General features: G+C 41.6%; 2 protein-coding genes and 1 long non-coding RNA gene across 3 annotated transcripts; 2 read left to right on the top strand and 1 right to left on the bottom strand.

Annotated features, from left to right (window-relative positions):
• Window positions 1-1,685: 1,685 nt before the first annotated feature.
• On the bottom strand, window positions 1,686-18,249 carry LOC139028378 (uncharacterized). The gene is made up of 3 exons (XR_011480582.1): window positions 18,035-18,249; window positions 8,214-8,385; window positions 1,686-1,968 (listed from the first exon to the last, which is right to left on the bottom strand). It is a non-coding gene; the product is annotated as an uncharacterized lncRNA (long non-coding RNA).
• LOC111970088 (GTP-binding protein Rheb) lies at window positions 7,088-11,311 on the top strand. The gene is made up of 8 exons (XM_023996596.2): window positions 7,088-7,482; window positions 7,977-8,048; window positions 8,264-8,331; window positions 8,559-8,641; window positions 8,786-8,842; window positions 8,957-9,004; window positions 9,248-9,329; window positions 9,442-11,311. Exons 1-8 carry the CDS (start codon window positions 7,431-7,433, stop codon window positions 9,532-9,534), a joined length of 555 nt encoding a protein of 184 aa, XP_023852364.1. The 5' UTR covers window positions 7,088-7,430; the 3' UTR covers window positions 9,535-11,311.
• LOC111970087 (5'-AMP-activated protein kinase subunit gamma-1) lies at window positions 17,388-23,469 on the top strand. The gene is made up of 13 exons (XM_023996595.3): window positions 17,388-17,609; window positions 18,774-18,825; window positions 19,133-19,233; window positions 19,336-19,417; window positions 19,539-19,597; window positions 19,832-19,877; window positions 19,975-20,029; window positions 20,171-20,297; window positions 20,566-20,731; window positions 20,844-20,881; window positions 21,314-21,460; window positions 21,658-21,763; window positions 21,947-23,469. Exons 1-12 carry the CDS (start codon window positions 17,601-17,603, stop codon window positions 21,760-21,762), a joined length of 987 nt encoding a protein of 328 aa, XP_023852363.1. The 5' UTR covers window positions 17,388-17,600; the 3' UTR covers window position 21,763; window positions 21,947-23,469.
• The last annotated feature ends 279 nt before the right edge of the window (window positions 23,470-23,748 follow it).

Raw genomic sequence — 23,748 nt, 5'->3', positions numbered from 1 at the left:
TTCCTAATAATTGCTCCCACAGTTGATTTCTTCAAACCAAGCTGCTTACCTATTGCAGATTCAGTCTTCCCAGCCTGGTGCAGGTCTACAATTTTGTTTCTGGTGTCCTTTGACAGCTCTTTGGTCTTGGCCATAGTGGAGTTTGGAGTGTGACTGTTTGAGGTTGTGGACAGGTGTCTTTTATACTGATAACAAGTTCAAACAGTGCCATTAATACAGGTAACGAGTGGAGGACAGAGGAGCCTCTTAAGAAGAAGTTACAGGTCTGTGAGAGCCAGAAATCTTGCTTGTTTGTAGGTGACCAAATACTTATTTTCCACCATATTTGCAAATAAATTCATTAAAAATCCTACAATGTGATTTTCTGGATTTTTTTTCTCATTTTGTCTGTCATAGTTGAAGTTTACCTATGATGAAAATTACAGGCCTCTCTCATATTTTTAAGTGGGAGAACTTGCACAATTGGTGGCTGACTAAATACTTTTTTGCCCCACTGTACGTATGCTTGCTCGTACATACACACACACACACGCACGCACGCACACTACACACGTTGTGATCGGCTGATTCACTAATATGGTCCTCTCCTCTTCCAAGGGCTGCATATACCCGATTGACTGTGTCCCGCTCCACCATCCCACTCAGGCTCCTATTGGCTAATGGACTCGCAAAGATTCAGTGACACTTGAACAAGCTAATGACCTGGGCTTACCAAAGTGAGCTTGCCAAAGAGCAGTGTCCAAATATTTGTCTGTAGTAAACTCTCTTTGAAAGAGAGAAGGGGATTGACCTGTTGCTGATGGACGACTGGTGATCCTGTTACTACTAAAATGAGAAGAGGAGGAAACTCTGGACTTGGACCTCAGACATGATTATATTTCAGAGTATAGGTACAAGACAGGTACTGCACCAAGGGGACCAATGCCAGTCTCCTCTTCTGTCAGGTCTATAATGGAGTATGTGAGAAAAAATATTTTTTTGTAAAAAAAGAGGAGGAAGACAATGGTGAAGGAAGCAAAATGAACAGAAAGGGAGCATGAATAGACATGTATCGTGTATAGACATGTATAGTATATAGAGTATAGTATATAGACGTATAGTATATAGAGTATAGACATGTATCGTATATAGAGTATAGACATGTATAGACGTATAGTATATAGAGTATAGACATGTATAGTACATAGAGTATGGAGATGGTTGTCATCTAGTCAAATCAAATCAAGTTTATTTTATATAGCCCTTCGTACATCAGCTGATATCTCAAAGTGCTGTACAGAAACCCAGCCTAAAAACCCCAAACAGCAAGCAATGCAGGGTAGAAGCACGGTGGCTAGGAAAAACTCCCTAAAAGGCCAAAACCTAGGAAGAAACCTAGAGAGGAACCAGGCTATGAGGGGTGGCCAGTCTCTTCTGCTGTGCCGGGTGGAGATTATAACAGAACTATGCCAAGATGTTCAAAATATTCATAAGTGACAAGCATGGTCAAATAATAATCATGAATCATTTTCAGTTGGCTTTTCATAGCCGATCATTAAGAGTTGAAAATAGCAGGTCTGGCACAGGTGGCGGTTTCATAACCGCAGGCAGAACAGTTGAAACTGGAATAGCAGCAAGGCCAGGTGGACTGGGGACAGCAAGGAGTCATCATGCCTGGTAGTCCTGACGTTATCCTAGGGCTCAGGTCCTCCGAGAGAGAGAGAAAGAAAGAGAGAATTAGAGAGAGCCAAGATTTTCAAAATGTTCATAAATGACAAGCATGGTCAAATAATAATCAGGAATAAATATCAGTTGGCTTTTCATAGCGATCATTAAGAGTTGAAAACAGCAGGTCTGGGACAGGTAGGGGTTCCATAACCGCAGGCAGAACAGCTGAAACTGGAATAGCAGCGAGGCCAGCGCGGACTGGGGACAGCAAGGAGTCATCATGCCCGGTTTGCCGTGACGTATGGTCCTAGGGCTCAGGTTCTCCGAGAGAGAGAAAGAAAGAGAGAACGAGAGAATTAGAGAGCATACTTAAATTCACACAGGACACTGGATTAGATGGAGAAGTACTCCAGGTATAACCAACTGCCCTAGCCCCCCGACACAAACTACTGCAGCATAAATACTGGAGGCTGAGACAGGAGGGGTCAGGAGACACTGTGGCCCCATCAGAAGAAACCCCCGGACAGGGCCAAACAGGAAGGATATAACCCCACCCACTTTGCCAAAGCACAGCCCCCACACCACACCATCTCGAGGTCTTTCCCAATACATGAACTCTTCATCGACATCCCCGGTGACTTTTGCTAAAATGTCTGCCAATCTCAAAACATCTTGATCCTTGACTGGAAAGAACTCCACTGTCACGCCCTGATCTGTCTCCACCTCCTCCAGGTGTCACTTATTTTCCCCAGTGTATTTATCCCTGTGTTTCCTGTCTCTCTGTGCCAGTTTGTCTTGTATGTTTTCAAGTCAACCAGCGTGTTTTCCCGTGCTCCTGTTTTCTATTCTCTTTTTCTAGTCTCCCCGGTTATGACCCTTGCCTTTTTTTTCTGGACTCCGTACCCGCCTTCCTGACCCTTCTGCCTGCCCTGACATCGAGCCTGTCTGCCACTCTTTACCTCTTGGACTCAGAGACTCAGAATCTGGTTTTGGCATTTTGCCTGTCCATGCCCATTCTCTTGCCTACACCTTTTGGATTATAAATAAACTACAAAGACTCTAACCATCTGCCTCCTGTGTCTGCATCTGGGTCTCGCCTTGTGCCCTTATATCCACAAGAACTTCAGCTCTGTGTACTTCTCTAGATATCGCTGTCTTTTCATCTCTCTCTCTCCCTTTTTGTCTATTGCGCTCTTGCACTTATTACCTTGTGTATTATTCAAATTATTTATTCTGCTGTGTCATCTTGTGAACATAATTTCCCTTCTTACTGTTGTCCTCTAATGGAATGTTTAGGAAAGAAGCAGATGTCTGCATGGTGTCAAAATAAGAGTAAATCAGTTAACAGTAATTAAAGTACATTAACTCTACTTCAATGCATATGGCCAATTCTACTATATTACTCTTTTTAGTATATCATTTTCATTTACATATTTGTATCACAACCTATTAATAAGGACATTTTATTGTTGGATTGAAAAGTTGGACAACAGTCTTCTATGAAGAGAACAGCAACAAACACTGGAAACAATGGCCTGGAACTTAAGACCAAGTTAAACTGTGATGTGTGTGTTTGAAAAATACTTTTTGTGTGTGTGTTTGAGTGCGTGCGTGCGTGCGTGCGTGGATCTGTCTGTCAGTGTACATTCATTTTTTGCGCAGCGTGTTGTGTACATGCATGGAGATTTTTCTCCAATATTTTTCCAAGTTTCTTTCATTTTGTAAATTACGTTTTTAAATTATCAGTTTGTGTCCATAGATTTATGTTGACCTCAAGTGAATGTTCATATGTTATTGTCTCACAGGGGTAAAAACACTCCTCAACCTCTCCTGAATCATACAAATGTCACAGTCAGCTACAGTCAGCTACTACATGTTCAATTGTCTGTATGTCTTGTTAAACTGTATTCTTTACGAAGATGTATGATTGTTAGCTAGCTATAAATGTGAACTCTGGTTAAAAGTATATGAAGATTGTTTAAAACTGTGAATATCTAAACTGAAGAGAGTTTCGTAAGGACTCCTCTATTGGAACAATACATGTTTTTTTCAGTTTGTTTCTTACACCATTGCTGATTGTTTTGATTTGAGCATAGCATACCCACTGAGAAAATATATTGATTTGGCAACCCTGTTTCACTCCAATCTGTAAGTTTGCCTGAAGTTTTTAGAGCCACAAAAGTAGGCTAGTCTTTATACAAATCCCTTCTCCCACACCATCTGTTATGTGTCTACGTACCAAATGGTATGGTAAAGATAAGTCTGTCATCATTTTAAATAGTTTATATCTTCAATTGTGTAATTGAGGGGCTGCTAGGGCTACACAAAGATGGCATAAGTGTACTCAACCTAACATCACTTTTTAAGCAGCTATTTAACAGATTTAGATTTTGTTGTGGAGTGATCACTTTCCACATAACAAGGACCACCGTACACGTTCATGGTTGATAGGGCCTGGGCCATAAAATAAGCATAGGCCTATTTAAAACTGATAAAAGGTTCTCTGTGTGATCCTCTGTAGCTCAATTGGTACAGCTGGCGCTTGCAACGCCAGGATAGGGGGTTAGATTCCAGTGCTTGACTTGGGCGGAAGCTCACCAGAGCTGAGTAGCGGCACCTCAAATGTTCTACTGCTTAAGCTCCTGTTCCTGTTATAGAATATTAGCTCAAACGTATTGTGGAGCTCCTGCACCTAAATATAAACAGTACCAACACCCAAAATGAGTACCGGCACCTATTTCAGTCCAAGTCAAGTACTTAGAATGTATGCACGCGTGAATGTAAATCGTTTTGGGTAAAAGCGTCTGCTAAATGGCATATATTATTATATATATWTWTTTTTTTAATTCTGAAAAATTATGTATATGTTAATATTGTACGGTCATTGAGCATTTAATAATAAAAACTGCTGAACGTGTTTTGCTATATGAATGTGTATTGCTCTCACACGCGTTTGCATATAACTAAATCAGGGTGAGAGTGACCTCTGTTGTACAAAATAGGGCACCCTCATGTCAAGCTCTGACGTGAGGGTATCAAGCGCATGAAGCGAGACGGTGGATGGTGGTTGGAAGAGCGCGCTTGTTTGAAATGGAAAAGCTTTGCGGTAGCTTTTTATAAAGAACATCAAGACGAAGCAGCTGCTTTATAAGTGGGATGCACTGTTGAGCGCTACATCCCGAGGGGTTTGTGCTGATTGTACGGAGATTGTGACAGCCAGTTAAATGGCGTCCCTTGAGAAGGCAAGAACAAGATGTATGTCAGGAGAAGTGCAGTATTATCATAAGGAGACGTACACTTGGAATATGGAGGAAAAAAGAGAGGCAGATTATGTCGAAGAGAGAGAGGGAGGAAGAGGGTGAGCTTGAGTCTTAAAAATTGCAGAAAAAGGGAGATGGTTTGTTAAAGAAGAATGGTAGAAAGTGTAAGCAGAGTGAGCTGAATTAGGAGGAGAAATGGAAGTGAATGAGGGCGAAGTATCTGAGGTGGTAGATGTGGTGAAGTTCTCGAAGCCTGAGGCTTGCACCGAGGGTCAGGATAAAGATGAGTCTGTGACAATAGGAGTGAAGTTTTTGGAAAAAGTGGACCCTTGCCTTTTGGCTGATTCATTTGTGGTTTCAGGGTGGGTGAACACAGAGTTGGGAGCTGTGGAATTGGTGAGGGTAACCAGAAGTGGTCTTGTGATAATTGTATGTGTTACTGCTGGTCAGAGGGAGAAGGCGTTCCGCGTTAAATGAATGGGGGCAAGAAACGTGAATTGTTTTGTTCTCAAGAAAAGGGTGGCATTGAAAGGTGTGCTTACTGGGGTAGCAGTAAACGTAAAAGTTGACCAACTGAAGGGGAAGATTCCCGGTGTTTGTGATGCTCGTTGTTTGGTGCGACGCAGACAGGGTGGCGTGAGTGGTGAAACAGAGTCAATGTCTGTTCTTTTGAGTTTTAATGTTGAGTGTTTTTCCTACAAAGTGATATTAGGATATATAAGTTATCCTGTATGAGCTTTTGTGCCGAATACATTACGTTGTTTCAGGTGTCAAGCTTATGGGCATGTGGCAGCAGTGTGTAGGAGGGAGGTTCCTAGGTGTGAGAAGTGTGCAGAAGGGCATGAGACAAAGGAATGTGTATCATTGGGGAAAGTAGTGGTATGTGTTAGTTGTAGTGGTGCCCATGGGGCTGGCAATCAGAAATGTCCCGTGCGAGAGAGGCAGATTGAGGTTTTCAGAGTTAGAGTAGTTCAGAAGTTGTCATATGCTGAGGCAGTGAAGAAAGTCGAGGACACACCAAGACAGTCGTGAAGAGGGCACGACAAAACTTTTTCCCCCTCAGGAGACTGAAAATATTTGGCATGGGTCCCCAGATCCTCAAAAAGGAGGGTAGTGCTACAGAGGGTAGTGCTACAGAGGGTAGTGCATACGGCCCAGTGCATGACTGGGGCCAAGCTTCCTGCCATCCAGGAGGACCTATATAATAGGCGGTGTCAGAGGAAAGCCCATAAATTGTCAGAGACTCCAGCCACCCAAGTCAGCCACTGTTTTCTCTGCTACCGCACGGCAAGCTGTACCGGAGCTGTACTTAACAGCTTCTACCCCCAAGCCATAAGACTGCTGAACAATTAATAAAATGACCACCGGACTATTTACATTGACCCCCCCATTTGTTTTGTACACTGCTGCTACTCACTGTTTATTATCTATGCATAGTCACTTCACCCCTACCTACATGTACAAATTACCTCAACTAACCTGTACCCCCGCACACTGACTCAGTACCGGTACCCCCTGTATATAGCCTCTTTATTGTTTTTTATTGTGTTACTTTTTAGTATTTTTGACTTTAGATGATTTGGTAAATATTTTCTTAACTCTTCTTGGACTGCACTGTTGTAAGCATTTCACGATAAGGTCTACACTTATTGTATTCAGCGCATGTGATAAATAAAGTTTGATTTGATTTGAAGAGGAGTCAAGGGGGAGGGATCCTGGGAGGAGTGGTGTGAGTAGTAGATCTGTACCAGTAAAGAGGGAAATGCCAACAAGTGATATGTTTCAGTAAGATGGGATTTTTTGCATTTATAGCAATGGTTATCAACTGTACTGCAGGGATGGAACGTATGTTGCAGAAAATTGAGGTTGTGTGAATTTGGGTGTACGAGACTACACATCAGAAGAGTAACAGGGTGTCTTAAGTGGTGGCGTCCCTTCTTTTCAAGTTGTTGGCCTGAGGTAGAACTAAATAGATGTAAATAGTGGAGTAGGGTAGTGTAATTTATATATTTTTTGTGTTAGATGGTAGGGTATTTATTTATTTCTTCAAACAAAGTATTAGGGAGTTGTACTCCAGTCTAGTAGGTGGAGGTAATGCAACATTTACTGGATCCCAACCGCCGTTAAACCTCATCGAAGAAGAAGAACAAGCTCTGTCGTATGTAGTTTTACGACGGTGTGCTTTACCAGTTTCCGACAGTGTTACTCGGGAAGCGCAACTCTTGTGAATAATCCGTTTTGGTTTCCTGTTTTAAGTTCTGAAAACTAATATTTAGATATTTCAAACGAATTATCGCCATACATAATTATATCGATAACCGATATAGTGCAAGTATCAGTCGAAATACGTGTTCTATCAGCTTCAGTTCAGTTCTGAAGTTGCAACTCGAAGCCCAGCGGCTTTGAAAAGTTTGTTGTTGTCACGTGACGTGATACGAACGCGGTGGTAAAGTTTTTGTTTGTTTATTAAAACGACCATAGATACAAAAACAACATTCTATATTACGTTATTATTTTAAAACAATGCCTCAACCAAAATACAGGAAGATTGCTGTGATTGGGTACAGATCTGTTGGTGAGTGAAATAAGAAGCTAAGTTACTTAGCTAGCCTTTGTTTTTGTTTTCATAGTTAACGTTGCTGCTAGATGGTTAGCTAGCAATAGCGTAGCTATGATAAAAACAAAGGCTAGCTAGCTTCTAGTACCAAAACAGAATCAAGCACATAAGATAATGTCATAGCTCTGTAATTGTGTAGTGTGTTAATGTATAAACGTTGTAGTTGATAACCTTCTACTTACTCTAATCACCATGCCAACGTTGTGTACTAACAACTTAAGCCAAGTTCCACGATGTGTTAACGCGGCCAACAAACGTTACTAACGTTAGCTCATAGACCTAGTTAGCTAGATATTTTCATCGTGAAACCGCTGCAGTCATAGCTAACACAGCCAATCACAATGTATAACTGTTGCTCAGAGTCGGGTAACAAATGGTCATTTTGTTTTCCTATGATTTTGGAAATTGCTGCTCATCGGCCACAACAACGTACTTTTTCTCTACCTCTACAGGAAAGTCTTCTCTCACAATACAGTTCGTGGAAGGACAGTTTGTAGATTCATATGACCCTACCATTGAAAACAGTAAGTCTTTTTATTTCGTTTTTTCGTTGGATCAGTTTTGTTATTCTAAGTTATTGCAGCCACTATTAAGGTGTCATTGAGGGTCAAATAATATGCATGGGTGAAAAGCAGAACATATGCTCCTTTTTATGATCATGCTATATCCAGAAATTACCACGTGCTCACCTTATGTGGCATAGCCTGGGCTTGACAACTTCCTCTTCAACTCTTTCCAGCCTTCAACAAAATGGTGTCTGTCAACGGTCAAGATTTCAATCTTCAGTTGGTCGATACTGCTGGTCAGGTATGTATGCTTTACATTACTCATCTTCTTTCTTTACCTCTGTTTCTCAGCTCTCTGAAATAACACATTAAATGTTCTGGGTTCTGGTGATCAGTGACCATTTGTGCCGATGCAACATTTAAAATGGTTGGGATATGAAGGAAAACAACAGACAATATTCTTTTCAGAAGCACTTGTCCGTCCTTGTGTGTTTTCTCTTTAACCGATTTCTCGCCTTATCTCTACAGGACGAGTACTCTATTTTCCCTCAGTCTCATTCAATGGACATCCATGGTTATGTCTTGGTCTACGCAGTAACCTCCATGAAAAGGTGAGTAGTTACGGGTACATTTCATTTGCAGTTCATCCTTTGTCCTGGCCCTCTGATCTTGTGACTCTACTGTGTGTATAGATAGTTGTCTGTCCATCAATACACACTGGTAACCTGTCTCTTTTTGTCTTTCACTTTTTGCAGTTTTGAAGTTGTTCAGGTTCTTCATGACAAGCTGCTAGATATGGTTGGGAAAATACAGTAAGTTAACCTAAGTTATAAAAGGTTGGTGATGATGCTTTTGATGATCTGTTTGTATCTTTAAAAAATCGGTTTTCCAAGTACATTTTTTAAAATGTATGTGTGTTCTTTTAGGGTGCCAACTGTTCTTGTTGGAAATAAAAAAGATCTCCACATGGAAAGGTAAACCTACTTGAGCTGAATGAAGGAGGAGAGCATTGGTGCTCCCACTCACATGCATGGCTGGTACATTATGTATAGAACCGTGCCACTACCATCCCATTTTAAAAACTGGTATATGGTTTCACCTTGGTTTTCCATTTGAGGTCTTGGACCTTGTGGTCATATAGGTACATTCATGCTACCTGACCTATAAAAAGGTGTGATTTCATTACATCATGCTCAGTGTGTCCCTCCTCCCCTCAGGGTGATCAAGCCAGAGGAAGGGAAGAAGCTGGCCCACTCATGGGGAGCAGCATTCATGGAGTCTTCTGCCAAGGAAAACGAAGTAGACAAAGATATCTTCTCTGCAGACAGAGCTACTCATAAAAAATGTGTCTATTCAAAAGCATTAACTTATTTATTGATTGTTTTTCTACTTTCAACTCTATGCATTGCAGACCGCTGTAGAGGTATTCAAGCGGATCATTCTGGAGATGGAGAGGGCGGATGGGAACGTTCCCTCAGAGGATAAAAAGTGTGCCGTGATGTAAGAGGGTCTCACCAGGACAGCAGTAAGCTCATTGGATGAAGCCAGGAGACACAACGTCACCAGCCTGCCAATCATGACTTCCCTAGCACCACTTTATAATTCAAGTGTTTTACACAAAGGCACCCAATCACACTCAAGGCTGACTAAAAAGAACTATGACAGGTGTCACACAAGGGTTTCACTGTCAGTTTTACTGAAGTCTATCAAGTTTGGTTGGCATAAACCAAACCTCATGAAAATACAGAATGCAATGTAAGAGCCACAAGCCCAAACTTCACAACAAAAAACAGCTCCCTGATAATTGCAATCAAATAGCTAGCCATGTATCAACAAATGGAGCGGTGACTTGCTAGTGTCCCAAACTCTCACTGGCTAGCTTCACCTTGTACATAATAAGGGCTGACCTTGATGCCTAAAAAACATGCCTGACTTTTTATTCTCAGGTCATTGTTTGGAAAGTCACTATAATTCACAACTGATTAATGTATTGGTTACAGTATCTTGGAATGAGTTCTCTTTCACACAAGATGTGTATTGCAGAAATATATTTCCTGTAGCATTGGTCTTGGCTAACATTTTTTCACTGTAAAACTTTCAGCAAGTCAACTTCAGGTTACACTTCATCCTTGAACTGTAAATCATGTCTTTTAGGAAACATGCCAATTTGTATTTTCTAGAATACAGTTTTATGTTCTTCTGGTTGGCAGATTGGTTCTCGCTCCTTTCCGCTATGATCTACCATCTGACTTTAATAATTAAGCTGTAATTATCCAGTGGATGAGGCACCCTTGAATGATGTTTAGAAAATAATGGAATGGATCTGTTGTATAAAAAAACTTGTGGCCTTTTGATCCCAGAGAACTAGGATCCTAGACACAGGTTTGATAGTGTTGTTAGTTATATTCTGAGATAATACAAGTGTGTTCATTCAGCAGCATATTGAATGAAATGTCTGCATATAATTATACTATAATTAAGAAGATGGAGTTTCAGTGTTGGCATTCACTGATAATTCCTTACCACTGTGGACTGTAAACCAGTTCATGGGGACCACAGGATCTGCTGGTTTAGTTTTAGTTTTGGGGTTTTGATTCCAGAAGTGATGTAGGGCTCCATCAAGCCAAGCAAGGACGCCTTATGACACATTATCACTTATGAATTTATGTTGAGTCGGGGACTCCCAGCGGACACAGTGCTCACCATAACCTGATTTGCATGTCCACAAAAGATCAATTCGATGCCCAATGGTTTTTACTGACATTACTTACATTTATCCAGACGGTCCACCTCCTAGTGTCTATTATTTGTTGTTTAGATTTTTTTATAGAGTGCTTCTCTTTGAATAAGTAGTAGATTGATTGATTGATAGGTGATTGATGATGCCGTCTAAGGCTGAGTTTACACAGGCAGCCCAATTCTAAACTTTTTTTCACTACTTGGTCCTCTGACCAATCAGATTTGTGTTGAAAAAGATCTGATGTGATTGGTCAAAAGATCAGAATTGGGCTGCCTGTGTAAACTCAGCCTAAGAGAAGCTGATGATGCTGTGTCTTGTGCCTTACCCTTCAATCCCCCGCTTTACCCCCACCCCCCCACCTGTTTCCCTACCTGACTCAAGGTCCTCTAGGTTTTTTTCCCTTCTCTGTTGACTTGACCCAATGGGGAAAACAAGGGGCACAACACACACCTGAACACCAATACCCCCACATTGGTTAGTGTTAACTCAGAAATATTGCTGTAAACTGTTTTGTATATATAAATCTTTTACTCCTTTAAAAGTCTTTTTTATTTTTTTTATTTTTATTTGATTTGTGTCATGGCTGCTCAATAACTGTCTGCAGCTAAGAATTTGAATTCAACCTCTGAAACAGAGACATGCAGCCACTATAATACCACACCACTTGGAGACATCTGTTAGTAAATGAGTAATTATTTATTTGACAAAACCGAATTATGATGCTTACAATTATGCATATGTATTTTTTAATTGTCCCTGTACTAAGCCTAAGCCGTCATTGATGGTCTTTACTGACTTTTCACAAAACAATATGAACTGATCATGAGGGGCCGCAGTGGCTTGTGGGTCTGCGTACCCACATCCATACCCACACATGCAGTCAACTGATTTATGGAATCAATCCATTTGTGCAGTTAAACTAACTCTTAATTGCATTACCAGTAGCCAGGGCTGGCCCTAACCTGTTGGGGTTCCCCCCACCTCGGGGGCAAAGCATTTTACTGGCCCCGTCTTGACAGCGGAGAGAAAATGTAGGTTTGAAAGTACATTTCCTGCAATTCTAAACATTTTGCTATGGGGCAGAGGAAAAAAATGTGCAGTTTAACAGCACATTTTCTGCAATTCTATCAATTTTGCCATTGGGTGTAGAGACACTTTTGCAGTTTTAACACTAGTGGTGTGTGGGTAAAATCAGTGGGGAAGCCAAGCCAGGAAAAAAATGCCATGTTACATCGGTCCGGTGAGGTCCCTTATGTGTTGTGATAATTGCGTTTTTTGCTCTATAACCTGTTAGTTGTTGGGCTCCCGAGTGGCGCAGCGGTCTAAGGCGTCCCTAGTTCGATTCCAGGCTATATCACAACCGGCTGTGATTGGGAGTCCCATAGGGCAGCGCACAATTGTCCCAGCATCGTCCGGGTTAGGGTTTGGCCGTCATTGTAAAGGTTAAATAAAATAAAAAATAAAATAAGTTAATATGAGAGAAGGAAAAAAATGCAATTTAACAGCTAATTTCCTGCAATTCTATCCATAGGGTTTGGCCAGGGTAGGCTGTCATTGTAAATAATAATTTGTTCTTAACTGACTTGCGTAATTAAATAAAGGTTAAAAATATATAATTTAAAGAAAATGGAGTTGGTCCCCCTTTGCTGCTATAACAGCCTCCACTCTTCTGGGAAGGCTTTCCACTAGATGTTGGAACATTGCTGTGGGGACTTTCTTTCACTCAGCCACAAGAGCATTAGTGAGGTCGGCAATGATGTTGGGCGAGTAGGACTGACTCGTTCCAATAGTAGGACAGTCGGCGTTCCAATTCATCCCAAAGGTGTTTGATGTTGTTGAGGTCAGGGCTCTCGACAGACCATTTCTGTATGGACCTCACTTTGTGCACGGGGGCATTGTCATGCTGAAACAGGAAAGGGCCTTCCCCAAACTGTTGCCACAAAGTTGGACACAGAATCGTCTAGAATGTCATTGTATGCTGTAGCGTTAAGATTTCCCTTCACTGGAACTAAGGAGCCTAGCCCGAACCATGAAAAATAGCCCCAGAACATTACTCCTCCTCCACCAATCTTTACAGTTGGTACCACGCATTCGGGCAGGTAGCATTCTCCTGGCATCCGCCATACCCAGATTCGTCCTGTCGGACTGTCAGACGATGAAGCGTGATTCATCACTCCAGAAAGCGCATTTCCACTGCTCCAGAGTCGAATGGCGGTGAGCTTTACACCACTCCAGCCGACGCTTGGCATTTCGCATGGTGATCTTACACTCCAGCCGACGCTTGGCATTTCGCATGGTGATCTTAGGCCTGTGAACTCGGTAGTGAGTGTTAAAACCGAGGACAGACGATTTTTACGCCCAACGTGCTACAGCATTTGGAGGTACCGTTCTGTGCGCTTGTGTGGCCTACCACTTCTAGGAGCCGTTGTTGGAGCCGTTGTTGCTCCTAGACGTTTCCTCTTCCCAATAACAGCACCTACAGTTGACCGGGGCAGCTCTAGCAGAGCAGAAATGTTACAAACTGACTTGTTGGAAACGTGGCATCCTATGATGCAGCCACGTTGAAAGTCACTGAGCGCTTCAGTAAGGCCATTCTTGATTAAATTTGATTTTGTTTAACCCCTTTTCTCCCCAATTTAGTGATATCCAGTCTTGTCTCCCCTATGGACTCGGGAGAGGTGAAGGTCGAGAGCCACGTGTCCCCCGAAACACGACCCTTTCAAGTAGCACTGCTTCTTGACACATTGCTCGCTGACCCCGGAAGCCAACCCCACCAATGTGTCGGAGGAAACACCGCCCAGCTGGCGACCGAAGTCAGCTTGCAGGCGCCCGGCCTGCCACAAGGAGTCGCTAGAGCGCGATGGGACAAGGAAATCCCGGCCAAATCCTCTCCTAGCCTGGACGACGCCTCATGGGTCTCCCGGTCACGGCCAGCTGTGAAACAGCCTGGGATTGGTCTGTAGTGACGCCTCAAGCATTGCGATGCAGTGCCTTAAACTGCTGCACCACTCGGGAGGCCAGCAAGGCCGTTCTACTTTCAATGTTTGTCTATGGAGATTGCATGGTTATGTGCTCGATTTTATACACCTGTCAGCAACGGCTGTGGCTGAAATAGCCGAATCCACTAATTTGAAGGGGTGTCCACATACTTTTGCATATATAGTGTATATAAGCCTAAAGCCGAGACAATAAGAAGACACAGTGGCAGAATAAATTCAACCACACCTGTGTTTCATCACAGAACCGGAGAGCAACATCTGTCCAGTGAAGTCCACAAAGTATATTGTGTGTAAAAAAAGTTACATGACCTACAGAATTATCAAGCAAGTTAATGTTTCCAACATTTTCGGACTACTAAATAACTATTCATTTAGAACCACGGAGAGTTAGGCTACCGCAAGTCAAAGAAAACAAGCTGCCTCCACTATTACAACACCATTTCAACTGTAACATTTCAACATCATCAAATCACCTCTGCTTAGTCTAATACAGTACCACTAAAATATACCCAAAATGATTTAGTTCAATCAATGTAAGCTAAACATTATGTGGCTGTTATGTGGCTGTCCATGGCACTGATTTCTGTGTGTGTGTGTTTGTGTGTGCGCGTGTGTGCATACAAGTAGAAAAAACATGTTGATTCACCCTACTTATAGAGAAACGCCAATGCCATCCTCCTCTTTTTCATGTTACCGAAACTGTGTATGACTGTTACACAGTACATGTTTTTAGTTTTTGTTGTCCTAGGCTACCTGGCTAAAATACTTGCACACTAGCCAAACTTCCTTTCATGGGCTGTGATGAGACCACTAGTTAACATTAGCCTACTACATCTAGCTACATATTGAACATCCATCCTCTCAGGCAAGGGGTGCACAATGTATGAATGGTTAGATCAGAAGTGCCGTTATAATCATTGGCCAGTACGGAGAATTAAGTCAAACCACAAGTCCAAATCCCTATCTCCATCCATGGCTAATTTAAGAAAGGGACCATTTTAGTTAGCTAGCTAGCCACCGGAGGACAACAACACAACGAGATGCAACAATTCAATTTTTTTCTGTAAATGGCGTTTGGTTTTTGTTGTGATGTGATTGCTGTGAAGCCAAATCCAAACTGGCTTCCCTTAACACTTTTTTTKGGGTGAGCCAGGACCATTCATAGTTGGGCTCACTCAGTTTAGGTTTAGCCCAATGCTGATTGGCTATTTTATACTTTTTTTATCAAGGGAGGCCAAATGCTCGATGGCTTCCCTTGCATCTAATGCTATGGGCGGCAACGATGTCATACTATTTTTGACCAGACAGCATCAGATAGATGGGCTACACATACAGAGGGGTGCTGATTCTGGTGAGATACATTCAGTCTCTTGTGAATTGAAGGAAAATTATGAAACAGAAAGATCAAATATATTGTATGTTATTTTCTTGTTTGGGGGAGGGGGGGGGCTGGCTTCCCTTGGCATCCATGAATACATGCCACTGAGTTTTAAAATGAATTTCCAGCATTTCTACACATTTTGCCATGACTTATGCCATTTTAATTTGGTATCTGAGTGAGAGTGACTAACAAAATCAATGGGGCCCCCTGGAGGTCATGGCCCCTGGGCACGTGCCTTGCGTGCCCGGTCAGTATTCGGGCAATGATTAGTACAAGTTTAGATAGCTGGCTAGACTAACTTACCAATCAAAAAATGATTAGCTGACATGGCTAATTGAGTGAGTAGCTAGGCTTCCATCCAATTGGCGACAGATTTTCATGCGAATATTCTCAAATCTGCATTAAGAAAATATGCGCATTTCCCCACCAGTGGTGTTTCCAACAAACGATTTGTTGCAGATAAAAATCAGTGTGTGATGATGTAGCGCACACAAAATGTACTTTTTCAATAAAATTTCCCATGTACCAAATAAAAATCTGAAGATCAATGTTTTTCCATCGCATTTTCAACTCTACTGATTGTTTTGTCACATAAACTGTTGTGTTAAATAGTAAATGTACCTACACTGGACTTGGCACAAGCTCTAGCCAACAGCTCCCAGATACAGTGCGGGTAGGCTGTGTGGGTAGGCTAGTGTACATGATGAGATTATTATGGATAAGAATTTTTATAGAGAATATTTTTATTTGTCAAATGGCAGTCAAGCATCGATCATCATGTCACCAGAATAAGACCCTTGATTATTTATTGGAAAGGAGCATCAAGATCACTAGGCACTTTCACCAGCCTGTGAAGTTCATCATTACGTATTTAAACTGTAGCCTAATAGAGTACAACAGTATGAGTCATAATACCCATACAACCTAGCGGTCAAACAAAGAAATGGTTCCACTCATTTTCTTACCATTAACTTTTCATAGGGGATTTTAGAAACACTTAAAATAAAGGCTGTGTTTTGTGTAGGCTTATCCTAGCCTGTTGTTTTGATAACTGCAAATCTCTCTAGGAGGTGATGTTTTTAATCAATATATTCCCCCAAAATGAAATGCTAATTAGGCTTTCATAAAGAACTACAAATGCCATGATGATCTGGAGGAGACTGCCGAATAAAGGTCAAACTCTCTGGATTAATGATCTAATGTTAGCTAAATGTAGAAATAAATGAATAAATTGGCTATATTTCTTTAAATGGACAATTATGTGAACTGTGTTGTGCAAGTTTTAAATTGACACAATACCTGTTAGCAAAGGTGTCAGCTAGAGATGATGTGCAGGAGCTTGCAAGGATTAGTAGTCTTGCATGATGTCTACTTTGATACTAATTAGCGTTTTCGAATCTGAGAGTAAATAGAGCTGAATTATTGATAAAAATCACCTTGTCTGAGAGACATTTACATGGTTATCAAAAAGTCACGCCAGGGTAAGCCTACACAAAACACAGCCGTTAATTTTAAGTGTTTCTAAAACTCCCTATGGGAAATTGTGAATGAATTGTGAAAAAATGATTGGAACCATTTCCATGTTTGACCGCTAGTTTCTATGGCTATTATGACACCTTCACTGTGGGGCTCTATTAACTGCATGATTTCCCAAGGCATAGTGGGAGGACTACACACCATGTCATTGCCACTCCACATTTACACAAAAAGATCCCACCATGTCCAGCGAACAAATGATCTCTTGGCATTTAAAAAATTGTCCCGAAAGTACTGTTTCCATCACAGCTGTCGTGCTTTAATTTTTTTTTTATATATATATACTGTATGACTTTACTACCATAAAAACTGTGGATGGAAATGTGGTTATTGTCAGTGACTGACATAAAAAGAGAAATACTGCTGATGCACAAACAAATTAAGAAATTGCACCAATTGTGTATTTCTACTAACTATCAACAAATTGCCTACTCCAAATTAGACCATAGGTTCAGATATTATAATGTTTTTAGACCAGGTTTGATACCACAGCACCCGGTCGTCACACCTACAAATTCATAAACATCGCCCATTTCTACAATGTATCTTCTTAAAGTCAGATTTGAAACCTAACCTTAACCACACTGCTAACCATATGTCTACCCCTAACCTTAAAAGAAGACCAAAAAGCTCATTTTTGTTTTCATGATTTTTTACGATAATAGCCCATTTTGACTCTGAGGCCGGGATCTCTCAAGCACCCCGACTCACACTTTTTTCGCGGTCATGCGTAATCGGAAGTCAAATTGAGAGGGCAATCTCTTGCGCTTCCGGGGAGTTTCAATGCTTGTCTCTCGTCGTTTAGCTCCAGTTTAACAACTAACGTAGATACCTCGGAAAGAAGTCCGTCGTGAGAAACAGTGGTTACGTCGCTACCTTACAGGATCAAGCAAGGGCGAGCCAGTGCATGGAATATGGAGTGTGTAAGTAGCTTAGCTACACCGCCAGCAAGGCTAAACTAGCTATCTAGTAACGTTCGCCTACCCTAGCTAGCCAATCACAGTACTTGATGTTTGCTAGGTACATTCAAGATGATACATAAGTAGCTACCCAGGCTAAGCCAGATAGCTAGCAAGATCAACTTGGTTATCTGTGGTTGTGCGTCATAACTACTGGTAGCCTGCGTAACTAGTTCGCTAACCTCGTTAGTTTGCTGCATCTGTTGTGTTCACATTCCAGCCAGTAACCTTAGCTAGTTAACGTCACAGTACTAGTTTACATCATGACCTCTTACAATACCAAATTGGAGGCCATCATTAGTTGTTGACATTGTCAAGCCCTAGTTATCATTTCAGAGAGGTTAAGATGCTTTGTCTTCTACGTGGCAAACTAGGTGAGATAACATTACCTGTCGTGTTAAAGGGAAAATCCACTCGAACTATATATTTTTAATTAGTCCACTGTTGATACAGTCCCACAATGTTTTGCATGGCAGCAGTCAAGTTTTCAAGATATTAGACTTTCAGGAAGCAAAGTGACACTTGCTACATCATGATGATCGAAAATGCATCATATGATGATGTGGCAAGTGGCACATTGCTTCTTGAATGTCCAATATCTTGAAAAGTTGACTGCTGTCAAACAAAATATTGTCGGACTGTATTAACAGTGGACTAATTGAAAATGACCTAAATACTAGTTGTTTTTTTGTGCAGATTTTTCCTTTAACGTTACATTGACTGCATGAACTGTCTAATGTCTGAGCTATGATCCAGCTAAGCTTGTTGGCTACCTTTTCTGTCCAAAGGTTCTTATATCTAAATGTGACAAGGACAGTCAGACAATGACTCCCATTCCTCAGTAGTGGCTAAATAATGCCATTTGTGTTGGTGCAGTGCACCTGTGCCCTGCAGAGTGTTTGTTGCTGCTTAGGAGGAGTGATCAAACATTGAACCATTTTCAAACAGTAGTATGTTGGCTACTTTATATTCCTGATATAACTATGCGATGATTAGCCATAACTAACACATTGGTGGTAATGAATATAAAAAGCCTTGGGTTCTTGTAGAGAACATAAGCTATTTAATTTCATTGGAATTCTGCCTTGCCTGGGGGAAATGAGTCAATGAACCTATACTCTCTTTCAGATTCCACTTGCTGTTGATGATGTGGATTGTAAAAAGGAGCCACTTCTAGGAGGTAAAGAGCCACCTTTTACTGTTAATGCATAGTGTAATAAACAGCAATGAAAGGATAAATAGCTATGCATGATGAGGTAATCTTAATCCTATGCATGGTGAGAAATTGTTAATGTGCTTTTTTACATGAGTTTTTAAAAAGCATTCTTTTGTTTGTGTTGGAAGGAATCCTGAAAGTGTGACATTGTGATAAATTCTGGAATCTATTGAGGCAGCTCTTTTTACATACAAAAATATTACAATTGTAAATGCATATAAGGAATGGGCAGTAAATTGAACCCTTTCCCATTCCTCCTCATTCTCCTCAGACCCAGATTATAATGTCTACACCCGGTTTATGAAGTCTCATCGGTGCTATGACTTGGTCCCTACCAGCTCCAAGTTGGTGGTGTTCGATACTTCACTGCAGGCAAGACCATGTCCTGCTTTTAACTCCTTCCTGTCAATTAAATCTGGACCAAAGATGCTGCTTTGTGTTTGTGTGTGTATAACTGTGTTCATATCTCCATAGGTAAAGAAGGCGTTTTTCGCTCTGGTGTCCAATGGGGTGAGAGCAGCGCCACTCTGGGACAGTAAGAAGCAGTGTTTTGTAGGTAAGAATAGAGTAAGAATCACCTTTTGCTGGCTGGGCTTTTGGTAGATTTCGAGATGCACAATGAGTAGAGTCCCGTTGGACTCTGGTGACCCTGTTCTCCTGCTGATCTCTCACTGCAGGTATGCTGACCATCACAGACTTCATCAACATCCTCCATCGCTACTACAAGTCTCCTTTGGTAAGGCCTGTCCTAGCTTTCAGCCTGCCCTCGACGTCCACTGTTTCTGTGTTTGCTTGTTTATAGCATACCCTATCTCAATTTCACATTTTGAATCATAGTGGTGGTAGAGGGTGAAAAGGCACGACACGTGATTTGCAGCACACATCCTTCTGTCCATTRAACAGTTGACCTTCATGCCTCTCACCCCCCTTGTTATGTTAGTCAGCACTTTCTCCTGTTCTAATGTTTCAGGTGCAGATATATGAGCTGGAGGAGCACAAGATAGAGACATGGAGAGGTAAGGGCATTCATTAACTGTGTAATAATAAGTGGCTGATAGCCTTCTGGAGCGCCAGTGAATTAACTAGTGCCTATTCTGTTCTCCGTCACCATAGAAGTCTACCTTCAAGACTCCTTCAAGCCCCTCGTTAGCATATCCCCTAACGCAAGGTAGGTCTACTGCCATGGCGAGATGTTGAGGGTTGTCACTGGACAGTTGGTTCAAGCAGCTTGAGATCAATTCGGTTATTTACTGGCACTGTTTGATACTGACACAAATGTGTATCAATTTCCGCTTCCTCCCTGTTTCAGTCTGTATGATGCTGTATCGTCTCTGCTGAAGAATAAGATCCACAGACTGCCTGTGGTCGACCCTCTGACAGGGAACACCCTATACATCCTCACTCACAAGAGGATCCTGAAGTTCCTCAAGCTCTTTGTGAGTCTTTCTTGTGATCCTCTCTTTCTTACACTCTCCCCGTTCATCTCTTTTACCACATTTTATCATCTGCTGTTCCTTGACATCTCAATGTCTCATTCTCGGCAGTAGATAAGGTAGGACAAGAGCACTGTTACAACTGTAGGCCTGTTAATGAAGTCCACACCAAAGTGTTTATTCATTCTTTTGAGGTAATATACCGTGTTTCATTTCTATGTTTTTCAAGCCACTTGCATTAGTGGAACATTGTGTGTTATTTTCTTCCCAGATATCGGAGATGGCAAAACCTGCCTTCTTAGGCCAGACTCTAGAGGAGCTTGGCATCGGAACATTCCATAAGATTGCAGTGGTGCGTTCTGACACACCCCTCTACACAGCACTGGGAATCTTTGTGGACCAGAGAGTGTCTGCCTTGCCTGTCGTCGATGACAACGGTAAGTGAGGGAGACGAGGGGACAGTTGGTTAAACATGTCTGACCCAGACACTCTCCTGTTGTAAATGGTAGGTAGTTCTCATGTACCCATGTTTCTCTCTCTCACACACAGGACGAGTGGTGGACATTTACTCCAAATTTGATGTCATTGTAAGTACTGGACAGCTGTGCTACCAATGGGCGGTTTTTAAACAGAATAGTCACTGGTTAGTAGAAAATATTGTTTATGAGAGACCGACAATGAGACGAAACAGAAAGACCGTAACCAAAATTGTCTGTATCCTTGTGCTGTAAGGCAAAGAATTCAGTGCAGACCAAAGTAAGTCTCTCCTGTACTAGATCAATGGGTCTCATACCCAGTGGGCAGGCAGTATATAGAACCTGTGGGCTGTTATCAACCAGCAGACTGGCTGGGGTTTATTAGCCTTTAGCCTGGGGAAACAAGAGCAGGTGGGCTCATTCTGCACTGGACTCCACTAACCCCTAGATGACAGTATGTGTCTGTCTGTGTTTTCATCTCTACTATCCAAGTACAGTACCGAACACAAGCAGCATTGAGAAGTAATAATGTCCCCCACACAGAACCTAGCAGCAGAGAAGATGTACAACAACCTGGATGTGACTGTGACCAAAGCTTTACAGCACCGCTCACAGTATTTTGAGGGAGTGCTCACCTGCAGCACACATGACACACTGGAGTCCATCATCAACAGACTGGTGGAGGCAGAGGTGAGAGAGCTGGAGACACCTGTGTATACACTATTATTGTTTGGGTTAACAATTTAAACCGTTTCCTGGGTGTTTGTCAAGGTCAATAGAAGTAGTACATACAATCATAATGTAATACACACAGGTGCTGAGATCTAGCCTTGGCTTTTAGTTTGTAACTTATGGTTTTGTTTTTCTGTCTCTATCTTCTCTCTCAGGTGCACAGGCTGGTGGTGGTTGATGAGCAGGAGGTGGTGAAGGGCATAGTCTCTCTCTCAGACATCCTCCAGGCACTGGTTCTCACTAATGAAGAAGCAGACTAAGGTAAACACAAACCTTCTCTATTCACTGACCTTGATAATTTAAATGAAAAGAATGTGAATGTAATTCAGCTTCAACTCAGTTCCTGAGAGGCAATGTCTTACCTGTAAATTGTTTTGTGATTTTTAAAGGATTTAAATAATTGTCAAGTTGAACTAAAGATTAATCTGGTGTTTTATATTTCAGGAACTGCTTGAGGGAGTGATAAAGGAAATATTCCTCCAAAAAGATGAGGAAGGATAGAGAAAATGAGGATCCTGGAAGAAGGAGAAAGAGGAGTGACACAAGAGAGGGAAAGATAAGAATCTTCTACATCCCCTCATGTACAAATGTACGTCTACAACACAGGAGGACATCTCTTTCTCTCTGCATACAAATGTGAAGTTCCATTGATTTTCTCAATCCAGCAATATAGACACGTACAGTAACAAGGGACATACAGGAACACTGTAAACCAAGCCAAAACCCAAGCAACCAAAAAGACCCAAACAAGAAGCAGGACCAGAAGTAGCCAATGGAGTGGAACTGTATGTCCATTCTGGGCAGCCCAACACAACCTAGTGTCTCTCCTCTGTAAATGCAGGTGGTGGACCTATACAGTACAGGAATGATGTGTAGTTATATGAAGGGGATCAATTTGCCACTTCTCAGACAAATCCATTCCCCACCTATTCTCTCCCATTTGGTCTGTAGATACACTGGAGAGAGGAGTCAGTAACTTCCCACCCTGGCCCTAAACTGAGCAGCATTCCTTTACCCATCATCCTTATAGGTCTGGTATCTCTAAAGCACAACTAGCCAGCCAATCATGGATCGCAGGTTAAAGAATGTCACAGTGGAACTTGAAGATATACAAATCTACAACGGAAACTCCGCTGCCTTGGTTACAGTAGGTGAAGTCTGGATTGTCGGAAATGGAACTGCTGTAGAAGATGTCATTTTTGAGTTTTACTCCTTTATATATTGATGCACAACCAATTACTATTTATGTAAATATAACAATGTTTTTATTTTGGTTATTTCTGTTGCTAAAGTGCTCTTAATTATTTTTGGGGGGGTTTTAGTCAAGTGTGTCCTTGTTTGTCTTGACATGCATTCAGTTTGACTCCGAAGACTGGAGAAAGTGCTACACCGTGAACCATAACATAAGGCTGCTGTTAGGGCTTGCTTAGCCTTGTTCCTGAAAGTCATTCTAGAGCTACATGAGAAATTATTTTGCCTTAAGTTTTACTCATTTCCCAATCCCAACATTTCTTTAGACAGTTTTCAACAACATGTAGCGTGAGTGTGGATTGATCATGATGGATTCGTTCACTTTTGCTTGTGAGCCTTTTCTAGTCCTCCTGATTGGATGTTAAGTGCTTCTGAGCTATCCATCATGATTGTATTGGGGGTATATCAGTGAAGCATTAGACATTATCTTTTTGCTGTGTCTATTCCATTTTCTTTCATCCTTGTTATACGATTCAATTTTAGCCTTTCATTACTGCCACCATTTTCTTTCTCCTTTTTACATTCCGAGGGCAAACCAATCTCGATGTATGAAAATGACTTCCTTGGGCCATTGAGTCAGTACATTTAACATTTTACTTTTCAAAATTGACTTTTGGTATGAATAAGACGCGTACAAGTATGTAAATGCCATCTTTTTTCTACTACTCATGTGAAGTTCTAATTTAATGCATGAGCAATAAATATGATTTCTCTTACATGGGGTTGTTTTTGACATGTATGCACTTTTGAATGTGTTTTGTCTTGGTGAAGCAGTAGGGTTGATGTGTAACTGAGTGGGTGTAGGTCAGTCTGAGGTTGTGGGTAGAGCAGGATGTGATGTAACACTATGGCCTAGATTTAATCAGATCAAGAATTAACCGGCGTTAGATGTGTTGGAGGTGTAACTGCGTTGGCGCGTTCAAATTTTCGAATCGGTGAGCAGTTGCTTGTCAAAAAGCCACACCCGTCTCACTCATGTTAATTTCCAAATGAGA

Source organism: Salvelinus sp. IW2-2015, linkage group LG11, assembly GCF_002910315.2.
Source record: "Salvelinus sp. IW2-2015 linkage group LG11, ASM291031v2, whole genome shotgun sequence".
In the NCBI taxonomy this organism is placed as follows: Eukaryota; Metazoa; Chordata; class Actinopteri; order Salmoniformes; family Salmonidae; genus Salvelinus; species Salvelinus sp. IW2-2015.
This window is presented reverse-complemented; position numbering and strand designations above follow the sequence as displayed.

What these genes read in the sequence shown, in the direction of transcription:
- LOC111970088 (XM_023996596.2), top strand. Translation starts at nt 7,431, where the DNA reads ATGCCTCAACCAAAATACAGGAAGATTGCTGTGATTGGGTACAGATCT. An exon ending in GATATGGTTGGGAAAATACA is followed by an intron (nt 8,843 to 8,956) that starts GTAAGTTAACCT and finishes GTGTTCTTTTAG; the next exon opens with GGTGCCAACTGTTCTTGTTG. An exon ending in CTTCTGCCAAGGAAAACGAA is followed by an intron (nt 9,330 to 9,441) that starts GTAGACAAAGAT and finishes TATGCATTGCAG; the next exon opens with ACCGCTGTAGAGGTATTCAA.
- LOC111970087 (XM_023996595.3), top strand. An exon ending in TGTTCGATACTTCACTGCAG is followed by an intron (nt 19,234 to 19,335) that starts GCAAGACCATGT and finishes ATATCTCCATAG; the next exon opens with GTAAAGAAGGCGTTTTTCGC. An exon ending in TAAGAAGCAGTGTTTTGTAG is followed by an intron (nt 19,418 to 19,538) that starts GTAAGAATAGAG and finishes CTCTCACTGCAG; the next exon opens with GTATGCTGACCATCACAGAC.